General features: G+C 34.9%; 1 protein-coding gene and 1 non-coding gene across 3 annotated transcripts in view; both read left to right on the top strand.

Annotated features, from left to right (window-relative positions):
- The window catches only part of DNAJC13 (DnaJ heat shock protein family (Hsp40) member C13), a 124,875-nt gene that overhangs the window by 58,257 nt on the left and 53,250 nt on the right, over positions 1-13,368 (top strand). The window contains exons 19-26 of one of the 2 annotated variants that reach the window (XM_042956644.1): positions 53-148; positions 956-1,099; positions 4,771-4,785; positions 5,366-5,448; positions 6,811-6,964; positions 10,203-10,306; positions 10,393-10,552; positions 13,011-13,073. In XM_042956644.1, the coding sequence (XP_042812578.1) occupies positions 53-148; positions 956-1,099; positions 4,771-4,785; positions 5,366-5,448; positions 6,811-6,964; positions 10,203-10,306; positions 10,393-10,552; positions 13,011-13,073 (819 nt within the window). The remainder of the gene's footprint in view (positions 1-52; positions 149-955; positions 1,100-4,770; positions 4,786-5,365; positions 5,449-6,810; positions 6,965-10,202; positions 10,307-10,392; positions 10,553-13,010; positions 13,074-13,368) is intronic. The other variant, XM_007087386.2, reaches the window with a different exon arrangement.
- LOC122230782 lies at positions 12,414-12,519 on the top strand. The gene has a single exon (XR_006207867.1). It is a non-coding gene; the product is annotated as a U6 spliceosomal RNA (small nuclear RNA).

Raw genomic sequence — 13,368 nt, 5'->3', positions numbered from 1 at the left:
TGTGTGGTTGTTTTGCAAATGGATTTTATGTTTTGTTTTTGTTTACTTTTAGCCGCCAGGCTTGCTGGCATACTTGGACAGCTCAGATCCAGTTCCTGAGAAGGATGCTGATCGCATGCATGTTAGAGATAATGTGAAAATAGCAATGGTAAATATGATTGTCCTAAGTGTCTTTTCAGGTTGAAAAGAACACTCTTCTCTGAAACACAATAAAATTTTTAGAGATAAACTAAGAATTCACGGAATTGAATAATAGTACTCTTTTTGTATCATTAACCACTTTATTAAGGTAAAATTTACATCCCATAATATTCTCTTGTTATAAGTATACAATTCAGTAATTTTTTTTTATATTTATAGAGTTGTAAAACTGTCACCGCAGTCTAATATTATGAATAGTAGTAATCTTGTATGTTTTGTTTCCCTTCACTCAGCTTATTGCCACATTCAGGAATGGATTTTTTTTTAAAGTTTCAAATGTATAATGTGATATTTTGCACGTAATATGTGATTGATAAATGTTGTTGGTGAAAGGGGCCAACAGTGAAAAAATTAACTTAGGTAGGACTTTTTTCTTACAAAAGCTATCTTTATTATTAAGGTGGGGCTATCTCTGAGAAAATTTACTTAAACATCTTGCAAGATACACTGTTGTAATAATGTCTTGTATGTGTTCTTTTCCTTTCCTCATCCCATTTTTCTATTTGCACCCATCTCCCATTCACATCCCACCACCCCTCACATAGGAATCATCTTGAAACTTAAGCAGAAAAGTTAAGATTTCTTGGACAAAAGTGTAATTTATTGTAGAAATTTTCACTTTGTTTCTTCACTGAGCCCCCAACATCCAGTATGTATTTTATCATGTAAAACAAATAGTGTGACTCAGCTTTACTTAGATTTTAAAAATAAATTTACAAACAGGACTGTAATGGATTTTAACATTGTTTTACAGGATCAGTATGGAAAATTTAATAAAGTTCCAGAATGGCAAAGACTAGCTGGGAAAGCTGCTAAGGAAGTTGAAAAATTTGCCAAAGAAAAAGTAGATCTTGTGTTGATGCACTGGAGGGATAGAATGGGCATTGCACAAAAAGAGGTAAAAATAAAATCTGCGTCCAAACTTCTAGCACTTCTGTATGTCCCAGGCTTACGTTCGTTGTTCCTGTTCACAGAGATGGTAGTCCAGTATTTCTGATTGCACATACGAAGAAATGTCACCTAATTGATTCATATTTTTATATAAGTTTTTCTTAATTCATAGTTTTAAGAATCTGTGATTAGGTTTTTACTTAGGTATTTTATATTAAATTGAATGTAAAATTTCACTCTTAAGTTTTCTTCCATGTTTTCAGTTCCTATACTTCTTTATCCATATGTTATCTCTTTTTCTTCCTTCTCTGAATTTTACTTTTATTTTAACTTTATTTTTTGAGGGAAAGCACGTGCGTGCAATTGTGTGAGGGACAGAGAGAGAGAGTCCCAGGAGGGGCAGAGAAAGAAGGAGAGAAGTAGGGCTCATTTGTACCCAAAGTGGGGCTTGAGCTCACAAACTGTGAGATCATGACCTGAGCCAAAGTCAGATGCTTAACAACTGAGTGACCCAGGCACCCCTCTGAATTTTATTTTATAGCTATAAAAGTAAAGGTGCTCTTCTTGTTTAGCATTTTTATTCAGAGCTAGCCAGACCAGTGTTTTGGTAATAAGTTTTGCGAATATATATATATAATATATATATTATATATATATATATTCACGTATAAATATATATATTTACTTATTAAAAAACATTTTTTTAATGTTTATTTATTTTTGAGAGAGACTGATTTGAGAGAGACTGAGAGAGAGGGAGACACAGAATCCGAAGCAGGCTCCAGTCTCCAAACTGACAGCACAGAGCCTGATGCAGAGCTCAAACCCACAAGCTGTGAGATCATGACCTGAGCCAAAGTCAGTTGCTCAACCGACTGAGCCACACAGGCACCCCATAAGTTTCATATTTTTAAATTAAACTTACTGTATGTACTTAAATTTCAATATTAGCTCCTCAAATCAGGTCAGGTCTGATTCCTCAGCATGTAGTATATATAATCAGTAGAACCTAATTTCAGTAATACACTCTTCTCTCTAGGATGTAATGTGCAGTGGTTAAGTCAACTATAAAAGTTGACTTGGTCTCACAGTTTTTGTTAACCACACTGAGATGCTTTGCTTTTAAGCATCTTTTCGCTTATGGTAGCTATTTCTTTATACAGAGAAAGTAATATAAATATCTTGTTAAACAGGTTTCTTATGAATTTCCAGAACTTCCAAACATAAGGCATCAGGTGTAGCAGAACATAACAGTCTTGTGTGTCTATGTGAAAATGAGACCAAAATTCAGTTCTTTAGAGCTTGAGCATAAATGCGTTCGTGCTGATTTGTGTGAGTGGCATATGCAATATAAAGAATCACTAGATAGGCTTTCTGAATGGCTACGATAGTGAAAATACTGAAGGTTGAACTGTTTAACCTACATCTGAGCCTAGTTTTATTTTGTTTTAAGTTTATTCATTTATTTTGGGCATGGGGGGAGAGACTGGGGAAAGGAGAGAGAGAGAGAGAGAGAGAGAGAGAGAATATGAATATCCTAAGCAGGCTCCACACTGTCAGTGCAGAGCCCCCTGTGGGGCTCAAACTCACAAACTGTGAGTGAAATCATGTGAAATCATGACCTGAGCTAAAATCAAGAATCAAATACTTAACTGACTGAGCCACCCAAGCACCCCTAGTTTTATCATTTATTAACCCCAAACATAAGTTACAGGTTTTCAGAACATTACTTTCCTCTTTCATAAAATCAGAATAAGAGTATCTCCCTTCTCTGTTCTGTAGTGTTGCTTTGCTTTTTTATTATAACAAAGTAACAATAGAAACACTGTATACATATCTGGTCATGATAATATTGCTGTTACATTTGGAAAGTCAAAAATATATAAATAGGGATATAAATGATTTTCAGTTAATAAAAAATTAGGAGCTGACTTCACGTAGTTAAGCCCATTTCTAAAATAATAGTTATTCAAGCTGTTGGATATAATTATCTAACTGAAAATAAGTTATTGGAATCAGCTTTCATACGTAACATTTATCCAGCATAAGTTTTAGCACAAAGTTACTTTATTTTAGTTCTAAATGTGGATAGCATTTGTTATTTAAAAAAAATTTTTTTAACATTTATTTATTATTGAGAGACAGAGCATGAGAATGAGCATGGGAGGGTCAGAGAGAGGAGGAGACACAGAATCTGAAGCAGGCTCCAGACTCAGAGCTGTATGCACAGAGCCCACGCAGGGCTCGAACGCACGAGATCATGACCTGAGCTGAGGTCAGATGCTTAACCGACTGAGCCACCCAGGTGCCCTGAAGCATTTGTTATTTAAAGAGAACAATTCAGAGGGAAAAGAATATATTTTTTAACATAAATAATGTTTTATTGGTCTATTGGTTTCATTTACGAGTGTTATCTGAAATGTTGAGCAAAAAATGAAGCCCAGTATATATGCTGGTCAAGAAACTGTTTTGGTAGCAAATGGATTATTTTTGCCATGGTACTATTTTTAACATTAATTTCTTTAGAAAACAGTGAATAATCTTTGTGACTATTTTCTTTGTAGAAATATTAACACCCATATATGGAATGATCATGTGCTTTAGCTAGTCTGAAAACTAACCATTGTCAAGATTAACTGGCTAGCCTTGAAATGAACTGCATTTCTTATATAATCAGAACGTTTAGTAAGTCAATTTCATTTGTAGCTAATGTTCTGTGTCCAATTAATAATCTTTGGCTAATGTATAAAATTACTTTTATTTATTTATTTATTTATTTATTTATTTATTTATTTATTTATTTATTTATTTATTTATTTATTTTTTAGTTGAGGAATTTGTTTAGCTAGTTAAGGGTTTTAGCCTAAGTTTCTGAGTCCATGAGCTCTGTTTATGGAGAGCTGGTTGTATTTTTTATGTATAGCATTTACGTTTTCACTACTCTGGACCCCCAGCTTTTTGTCCTGAGAGCAGGGGAAATTGAAGAAAGTGCTCCTTAATTACAAGTTTTAGAGAAAGGTTTATCAATAAACTAAATTTTTGAATTATTTATTGCTTTATTCAAGTCACTTTACATGAGTTTTCATGAGAGTGCACAGAATTACAACTTTGTAGGAGACATTTCCTTATGTAACCAATAGATTTTATTTTTCAAACAGCATTTACTTTTTAAAATTCATTACTCATTTAGCCTTTATTCTTTTTATGTCATCTGGTCTGTTTTCTTGCTTTATTTTAGGTAATTTGCCACTTCTTTAATGAAGTTACACTTTCATGTTTTAATTTATAATACTTTCTACTTTTTGGTTCTGTCACATTAAGGACTAGAATTTTAACATCTGCCGTATCTACAGGTTTTACTTGGAGCAGAGATACCTAACTGCCAGCCCATATATAGACTTCAAGAAATCCTTGAAATCTTACCCTCCAGTTATAAACCTTATGTATGTCTTTCTCTGGAATAGGAGGCCATTGCTTTCTTTGAATTCTCAAATGGGTTTATGACTGCCTAAAATCTGAGTCACAGACTTAGAGAAGCAGGTGTCTTAAGGTGAAGGTAATTTGTATTGGTGACAACCTCATGGAATTTGTGTGATAGATACAGCTTAACTCACGCTCACTCTGTTATTTTTATTTTCTTTAAAACTTTTATTTTTTCCTTTTTACAATTAAATTCAGGACAGAAACAATATGGTGAGTTTAAGTCCCTGCTACATGTGTGAAATGCATTAAACTGCCTGGCATGTGGAGTTGTCTTTGAGATTCTTTGTCTAATAAATTAAATTCAAGTCTCACCTCACGTGTCTGAATGTAGATTCTTATTTCTTGTCTGTTAGCTATTTCAATTTATACTTGCGCATTATGGCTTTGGTGGCAGTTTAATAACCTATAATCTTTTGCATTTATTATTTTCCCATGACTTGTGTATTAACTGCATGTAAATGTTTAAAACAAGTCACTGTTTTTGACTCATAAATTTTATCAGTCATCACTGTAAACTGTAACAATTTGGTGTTGGAACAACTTTAGGCTACAATGGAAAATATTTCAACAACACTGTGGAAATACCTGCTAGCACAGTAGTATTTTGTGAAATAATCTAATATTTTATATTCATATTTTATAGATTTTGCTTCATTAACTTGTTTCTGCCAAAATTTGATGTAGGAAATGTCTCTCATCACTTAAAAAGTGATGATTTTCTGACTGAGCCTATTTGGTAGTCCCAGATTGAGCACTATGAAGTTTTTTGTTTTTGTTTTTGTTTTTCCAGAATATAAATCAAAAGCCAGTTGTTCTTCGGAAGAGAAGACAAAGAATAAAAATAGAAGCAAATTGGGATCTCTTCTATTACAGGTAAACTTAAAGCCTCTCTTCCAACAGATAGAATTTGGCATTGCCATTAGAGGAATCATCATAGGTTTTTCTTGCATGAAACTAGTACTTATGCGATGAGTACTTTTACAGCATGAAGTTAAAAAACTGTAACTGTTAAGATCGGTATGATTAGTGATGCTTCCATAAAATTAATGTCTTTTATAGAGTGTTGGTTGTCTGAGGAGCTAAAGTCACTTTTAAAATTTTATTAAGGCTTTGAGATAATCAGTTTAAGCATTACAACCTTTAAGCCTTGTAAGAAATGGGGTCTTAAAAGAGGTAGATGGATGAAAACATGAGACTTGAGGTAAATGGGTATCCAGCTTAGCTGGCCTTTTTATACTTGTCCAGCCTTTCTGATCTATTGACTCCTTCTCTCCATCTACTGCTCCTGCCTCCTGTTCCTCCACCCCAAACACACACAGATATATACACACTGAAAGACTTAGAAACATTTTGGGGATTTGCTAAACTTTTGGGGATAACTTACTGTACTTATTCTGGAAGCTGACATTGATTATACCTTGGCTAATAAAGGAAAATACTGCTTTGCTTTGGAAACTTCCCAAATACACTTTTATATATAATATACTTCCCAAAATATACTTTTAAAGCATATAGTATAGTATATAGTATGGCCTTAAGAGTATTGGTTTCTTCCTCAGGAATTCTTTTATGTTGTCTTCCCTAGAACTGTCTTGGAATTCTGACATTAGACTTTCTAGAAGGGTTGCAGAATGAAAGTGAAAAGGATATGATGCCCCTCTACCTCCAGTTCAGACCTGGGTTCAAGTTTATCACAAGTTAAATTATTCCAGGAACAAAAGGAAGATATTTTGTAAATACCAATCTGAGTTTGGCAGTTTAGACATATTCTTCCTTAGGTAGTTTGTAACGTTCTCATCTAGAATGTTGCTCATCCTACACACTTCACACTCCATAGTTCAGAAATTATCTCCAATGTGAAATTTGATTTTTGATTATAATTATTTTCTGACTGGAATTTATACCAGTAATAAATACTGAAATTGAAATAACAGTTCCTTGGTTTGAAATCTACACAGATTTGTTTTACAGTTCAGGTTCATTTTTTTCCGCTAGCATTTTATTATGAAAGCTTGAAAATACACAAAAAAGGTCAAAGAATTTTACAGTGTGTATCTGATACCTGTCACCAAGACTCTATATTGTACTGTACTTTACAGAGATTTTATTTTCTTTATTATACTTCTTGGAGTTTATTAATTCCACTGTTTTTTTTTACTATAAAATGTAATAAGGGGTATTTATAGTTTTTTAAAAAGTTTATCGTTTACTACTATTTTCTGATTATATACATAGGTTTGGTCAGGATCATGCCAAGTCAAACCTAATTTGGAATTTCAAAACACGAGAAGAACTGAGAGATAGTCTTGAATCTGAAATGAGAGCATTTAATATTGATAGAGAGCTTGGTAGTGCTAATGTGATCTCTTGGAACCACCATGAATTTGAGGTAAAGTTTAGCTTTGTAATATTAATTTTTTTTTAAAGCACATGTTATTTTTGGAGGTTTTTTTTTTTTTTTAAGATTTGTGGTTATATAACATTTTTACCTTTCCTTCTTAATTTTGTGGGGAAAATATGTTAAAGAAATGTTAAAATGTTAAAAGAAAATTTTAACATTTGCCTGAGACAAAAACTTAAAATTACTTATGTTAAGTAACTCAGCTTTGTGCCTGAAAACCATGTAGAGGGTTAATGAATTGGATCCTGTACTTTCCAGATCTGTTCTTTGCTTGTTTTTTTTCTCCTTAGATTTTTTTTTTCTCCATTAAAACATAGCCTGTTCTCCCTTTTTCCTTCTATTTGTACCTTGTTTAATTTTTTTGTGGTAGTTTTGTGAATGTGGCCATATTTTGCTTTTCTATTAAAATATTGATGTGAAGAACAACAAAACAAGATCAAGAAACATGTTGGTAAAAAAAAAAAAAATGGTGGTGGTAGATAATCTTATTTGTGTGTATAATGTAAACTCTCATAACAGCTGTAAATATGAACCTACTCATGACCCCACAGGCTTTGATCTTGAATTCAACTGCATTTCCAAAATAAAACAATTTGTGCTCATTCTCTCCTCCTTGAAAAACTTCCTTTACTTGGTTTTGGGACCCTGTGTTCTCCTGGATTTTCTCCTCCTTCACGGTGCATTCCCCCTTCTTTGTTCATTTGTCTTATTTCCCCAACTGCTAAATTGTCCCAGTGGACCAGTGCTTGGACCCCTTACTTATATTCATTGTCTCAGTGATCTTCACCATTCTCATGGCTTCCAGTATTTTTTATTTGCTGGTGGCTTCCATATTTTTAGCTCAGGTTTTCTTTTTCTTGACCTCATACTTTTATCTTTAGAAACAATTTTTTAATATTTATTCTTGAGAGAGAGAGAGGGAGAGAGAGACCACAAGCCAGGGAGGAGCAGAGAGAGAGAGGGACACAGAATCAGAAGCAGGCTCCAGGCTCTGAACTGTCACACAGAGCCGGACGCGGAGCTCGAACCCACAAGCCGTGAGATCATGACCTGAGTCTAAGTTGGATGCTTTACTGACTGAGCCACCCAGATGCCCCAACCTCATACTTTTATCTTCTAATTGGATATCTAGTAAGCTTCTAGAGTATAGCTCTTAAACTGTGCTCTTATTCTTTCCCTAAACCTACTTTTCTTGTAGTCTTTTTGATCTTAGATAATGGCTCCTCCTTATTTTCTAGTCAAAACCCTTGAAGTCATCTTTTCTCTTACACCCCAAACCTAATTTATCAGCAAATCCTATTCAGTGCATCCTCCAAATTGATCCAGAACCCAACCATTTTCTCTCTATGGGGTTATATCAGTATATCTGCTTCCACTCTTGCCTCCCTGTAATGTTATCAACATAGCAGCATTATGATCTTGTTAAAATGTAAGTAGATCATGTCTCTCCTGTGCTCACCAGAGCCCTCTGGTGCTTCTGTCACTGTCACTTCCCATCTTACTTTGTCAAAGCCTGGGTCCTTGAAATGACTTACAGGATCTGTGCACCCCCTGACCCGCAGCATTGTTTCTTTGTTCTCATGTTCTACTACTGAGCCTTTCACTTTTGCTCCAGCAACACTGACTTCCCTGGAAACACCAAATTCACGTTCTTGATTCAAGGTCTTTCTGCTTGGTATTCCTGCTTAACTAAAATACTATTTTTCCTGGATAGCCTCACAACTTGTTTTCTCCTTCAGGTCTTTTCCTGCATATCATCATCTGAATAGACCCTTCCTGGCGAGTCTGCGAGTCTGTTTAAACATGCAGCCCTCTTTGTACATGGATATCCCTCCCCCCCCCGCATAAGCACACACACTGTCCTTTTTCCCTGCCTTATTTCACCATAGCACTGTCACCCAACTGTTAATTATACTTTACTTTTTAAAATATTTATTTATTTTGAGAGCATATATACATGTGCACGATGAGAGGGGCACAGAGAGAAGAGAGCGAATTCCAGGCAGGCTCTGGCACTGTTAGCAAGCCTGACAGGGGGCTTGATCTCACAAACCATGAGATCATGACCTGAGCCGAAACCAAGAGTCAGACACTTAACCGACTGAGCTACCCAGGTGCCCCCATATTTTACTTTTTTATGTGCTGCTCCTATAAGGACAGTAATTTTTATGTTTGTTTATTGCTGTATCCCTGATGACTAGAACAGTGCATGGCACACACAGTATTATATGCTTAATAGATAGAAGTTGAATGAATTGAATGCTCAGAATTTATAGAAAGTGAAATGTGTGTGTGTGCATGCATGATTTTATATAATTTATATTTTTAGAAATCAGTTATTTTAGGCTTTGGAAAAAGAATTTAATAATAATCTGGTCAAGGAATTCCTTTTTGTAATAGTCTGAGTACAAGGGTTATGGTGCTGCCTTAGCTCCTGATCATGGGCTCCTCCTTCATGTATCACCTCTTTTGTAATCTGGGGTAATTTGACATACAGAGAATGAGTAAATAAAAATATACAATAGGGTCGTCTGGGTGGCTCAGTCACTTGATTGTCTGGCTCTTGATTTCAGCTCAGGTTATGATTCCAGGGTCCTAGGATCAAGCCCCACTTTGGGCTCTGCACTGAGCATGGACCCTGCTTGGGATTCTCTCTCTCCCTCTCCTCTGTTCATATTCTCTCTCTCTCTCTCTCTCTCTCTCTCTCTCTCTCTCTCTCTCTCAAACAAAACAAAACAAAACAAAACAAAACAAAACAAAACAAAAATTACACCATAAAATGTAGTTGATATGTTGGGAGATGAGGGAAACCTGAGGTTCCTTGTGTGAATTGCACAAGCCGTGTATGATGCCGGATCATTTACTCTGTAGTTGGTCATGGCAAACTGAGAAGGGAATGAAGCAGATAATCTGTTAACAGTGTTTTGAGTTTTCCTTCCCTTAAACCTCATTAATACCATATAGTCCTGTGGAAGTTTTTATCAGCAAGTTTCATATTCATAAAATTGGTATGTAATTTCTGCTCTTTAACACTTACCTAAAATAGTAGGTCTTATTAATCATAATTACCAGATATTTTAAGAAATGATGACTTTTTTTTTTCTGTTAAAGGTGATCTTAACAAGAAAAGAAAAAAGCTCTGAACAGAATTTGAGAAGTGATTCTGTGGAAACTGTCAAAAACTTCCTGTAAACTAAAATAATCTAATTTGCATTTATTAATAAAGGTTAAATATGAGTGCCTCGCAGAGGAAATCAAAATAGGAGACTATTACCTGAGGTTACTATTGGAGGAAGATGAGAATGAAGAAAGTGGATCAATTAAGAGATCGTAAGCTACTCTTCATATCTTGTTGTACTTGTTTTCACTAGTAGTTTCATGGCTAATTCTATTGTGAACTTTTTTTTTTAATCTAGGTATGAGTTTTTCAATGAGCTCTATCATCGTTTCCTTCTCACCCCAAAAGTAAACATGAAGTGTTTATGTTTACAAGCCCTTGCTATTGTTTATGGCAGATGTCATGAAGAAATAGGACCCTTTACAGATACGAGATATATCATTGGAATGTTAGAGAGGGTAAGGATATCATTTAAGGAAATTGCTATGTGGTAGTGCATTTGGGGTACTTGTTACATTTTTAAAACTAAATATAAATTCTGTTTGATTACATTGTTACCATAACTTTCTGCATGAGTTTTGTGTAATTTACTTAATACTCAATTAAATATAAGTTAGATGAATAGGAAAATGACTAATAAATGGGTTAGTGTTTGTCCGTTCAGTGAAGTATGGATGAGCTGGACAGGTGTGTAAAAGAAATAGTGACTCTTAGATTTGTGTGTATATTTGGTTTTCCACTTTGGAAAAAGTCTTAAATGATGCTAGCATACTAAATTTCAAAGTGTGAAGATAGTAAAACTTTTTAGAACTACAGTGGTAACCAAAAAAAGGGAACCTTGAGTTAGCACATTTTAGAAAGTTTGTCATTTGACACTTGAGCTTGGCTGGGGGAAAGAACATACTGATCCATTCATCTAGTGCAGCCCAAATTTGAGTGTTACCTACTTATTGCAGTATAAACACTTTGTTCTTTCATTTGTGCTTCTCTTTCTCTTACATTTAACCATTTAAATTTCAGTGAACTGCCTTTGCACCATTTTACCAATTTTTATTTAAAAATTTTTAATGTTTATTCATTTTTTGAGAGAGAATGAGAGAGCATAAATTGGGGAGGGGCAGAGAGAGAGGGAGGCGTAGAATCTGAAATAGGTTCCAGGCTCTGAGCTGTCAGCAAAGAGCCTGACGCGGGGCTCGAACTCACGGACCGCGAGATCATGACCTGAGTGGAAGTCAGACATTTGGCCGCCCGCGTGCCCCTATTTCACCAATTTTTAAATGGTTTTTATAATCAGTGCTTGTTATAGTTACCTTATGTGTCAGTCATGCTTTGTACATTAAAAAACTGATTCTGGATAAGGTTACAAAATGTACCTAGGAAATAACATAACCAGATGAAAAATCTTTCTTTGCTGTTATACCAGTTTGTACTATTGAATTCCAATTCACTGTTACTCCAGTGAACCTGAGTATTTGTGGCATAGCATTTGTAATTTTAGGTAGATATATTTTTCCTTCTTGTTTTGTGTTCATCATGATGTGATTTATGTGACACATCATTAATCATTCTTTAGAATATTTACTTGAGAAGTATCATTTGGGCCAATTCTTTTTTTTTTTTTTTTTTTTTAATTTACATCCAAACTAGTTAGCATATAGTGAAACAATGATTTCAGGAGTAAATTCCTTAGTGCCCGTACCTATTTAGCCCATCCCCTCCCTCCCACAACCCCTCCAGTAACCCTCAGTTTGTTCTCCATATTTATGAGTGTCATATTTTGTACCCCTCCCTGTTTTTATATTATTTTTGTGTCCCCTCCCTTATGTTCATCTGTTTTGTCTAATCTTAAAGTCCTCACATGAGTGAAGTCATATGCTTGTCTTTCTCTAATTTCACTTAGCGTAATACCCCTCAGTTCCATCCATGTAGTTGCAAATGGCAAGATTTCATTCTTTTTGATTGCCAAGTAATACTCCATTGTATATATATACCACATCTTCTTTATCCATTTATTCATCGATGGACATTTGGGCTCTTTCCATACTTTGGCTATTGTTGATTGTGCTGCTATAAACATGGGGTGCATGTGTCCCTTCGAAACAGCACACCTGTATCCCGGGGATAAATGCCTAGTAGTGCAATTGCTGGGTCGTAGGGTAGTTCTGTTTTTAGTTTTTTGAGGAACCTCCATACTGTTTTCCAGAGTGGCTGCACCAGTTTGCATTCACATCATTTGGGCCAATTCTTTTATTTATTTCATTTTTATATACATTCCTAAAGCTATATATCTGTTTTTGACTTTTAAAATAAATGCCTTCCGTGCTAGCTTCGGCAGCACATATACTAAAATTGGAACGATACAGAGAAGATTAGCATGCCCCTGCGCAAGGATGACACGCAAATTCGTGAGGTGTTCCATATTTTTTAAAAACTGAGAACAAACTGAGGGTTGATGGGGGGGGAGGGAGGGGAGGGTGGGTGATGGGTATTGAGGAGGGCACCTTTTGGGATGAGCACTGGGTGTCGTATGGAAACTAATTTGACAATAAACTTCATATATTGAAAAAATAAAATAAATGCCTTCCTAGGGAAATTGGATAAGTTATATAAAATTGCAGAGAATGCAAGACATTGATGAATTACAGTCTTCTCTCATTTTCTTGATGTTTAAAAGATCTTATTTTGGGGCACCTGTGTTGCTCAGTTAGCCAAAGCATCTTGATCTCAGCTTAGGTTTTGATCTCAGGATCGTGATTTGAAGCCCTGCGTTGGGCTCCATGCTACGTGTAGAACCTACTTTAAAAAAAAAAAAGATGACACTATTTCTTATTGACTGTTGTTGATTTTGTCCAGTGATGATGATATCTTAATTTGTGTTTCTCTCACTTCTGACTAAATTCTCATTTATTTCATTAGTGCACAGACAAACTTGAACGAGATCGGTTGATCCTCTTCCTTAACAAGTTGATCCTTAATAAGGTGCAGTATCTTTGCCTAAATAAGCAATTATTTTCAAATAAATCACATAAGTATATAACAAAAAATAAATTATTACAGTTTGGGTTAATTATCCAGATGTGATTCTTTTCTTAGTTTCTCCTTTTAGATGAAAGGAGTGTGCTCTACCGGAGTGAAAAATTTTTGTCAGATATTCTCTGCACATTCTGTCCTACTCTTACAGATACTAAATAAATTAAGACTAATCAAATTCTGAATGAAGAATAATGAGGGATGAAATCATTATCCGATTATTCTTTAGGGACTCTTTAAGATT

Source organism: Panthera tigris, chromosome C2 (genome assembly GCF_018350195.1).
Source record: "Panthera tigris isolate Pti1 chromosome C2, P.tigris_Pti1_mat1.1, whole genome shotgun sequence".
NCBI classification, from domain to species: Eukaryota; Metazoa; Chordata; class Mammalia; order Carnivora; family Felidae; genus Panthera; species Panthera tigris.
Note: the sequence above shows the minus strand (reverse complement) of the source record. Positions and strands in the feature narration are given on the sequence as shown.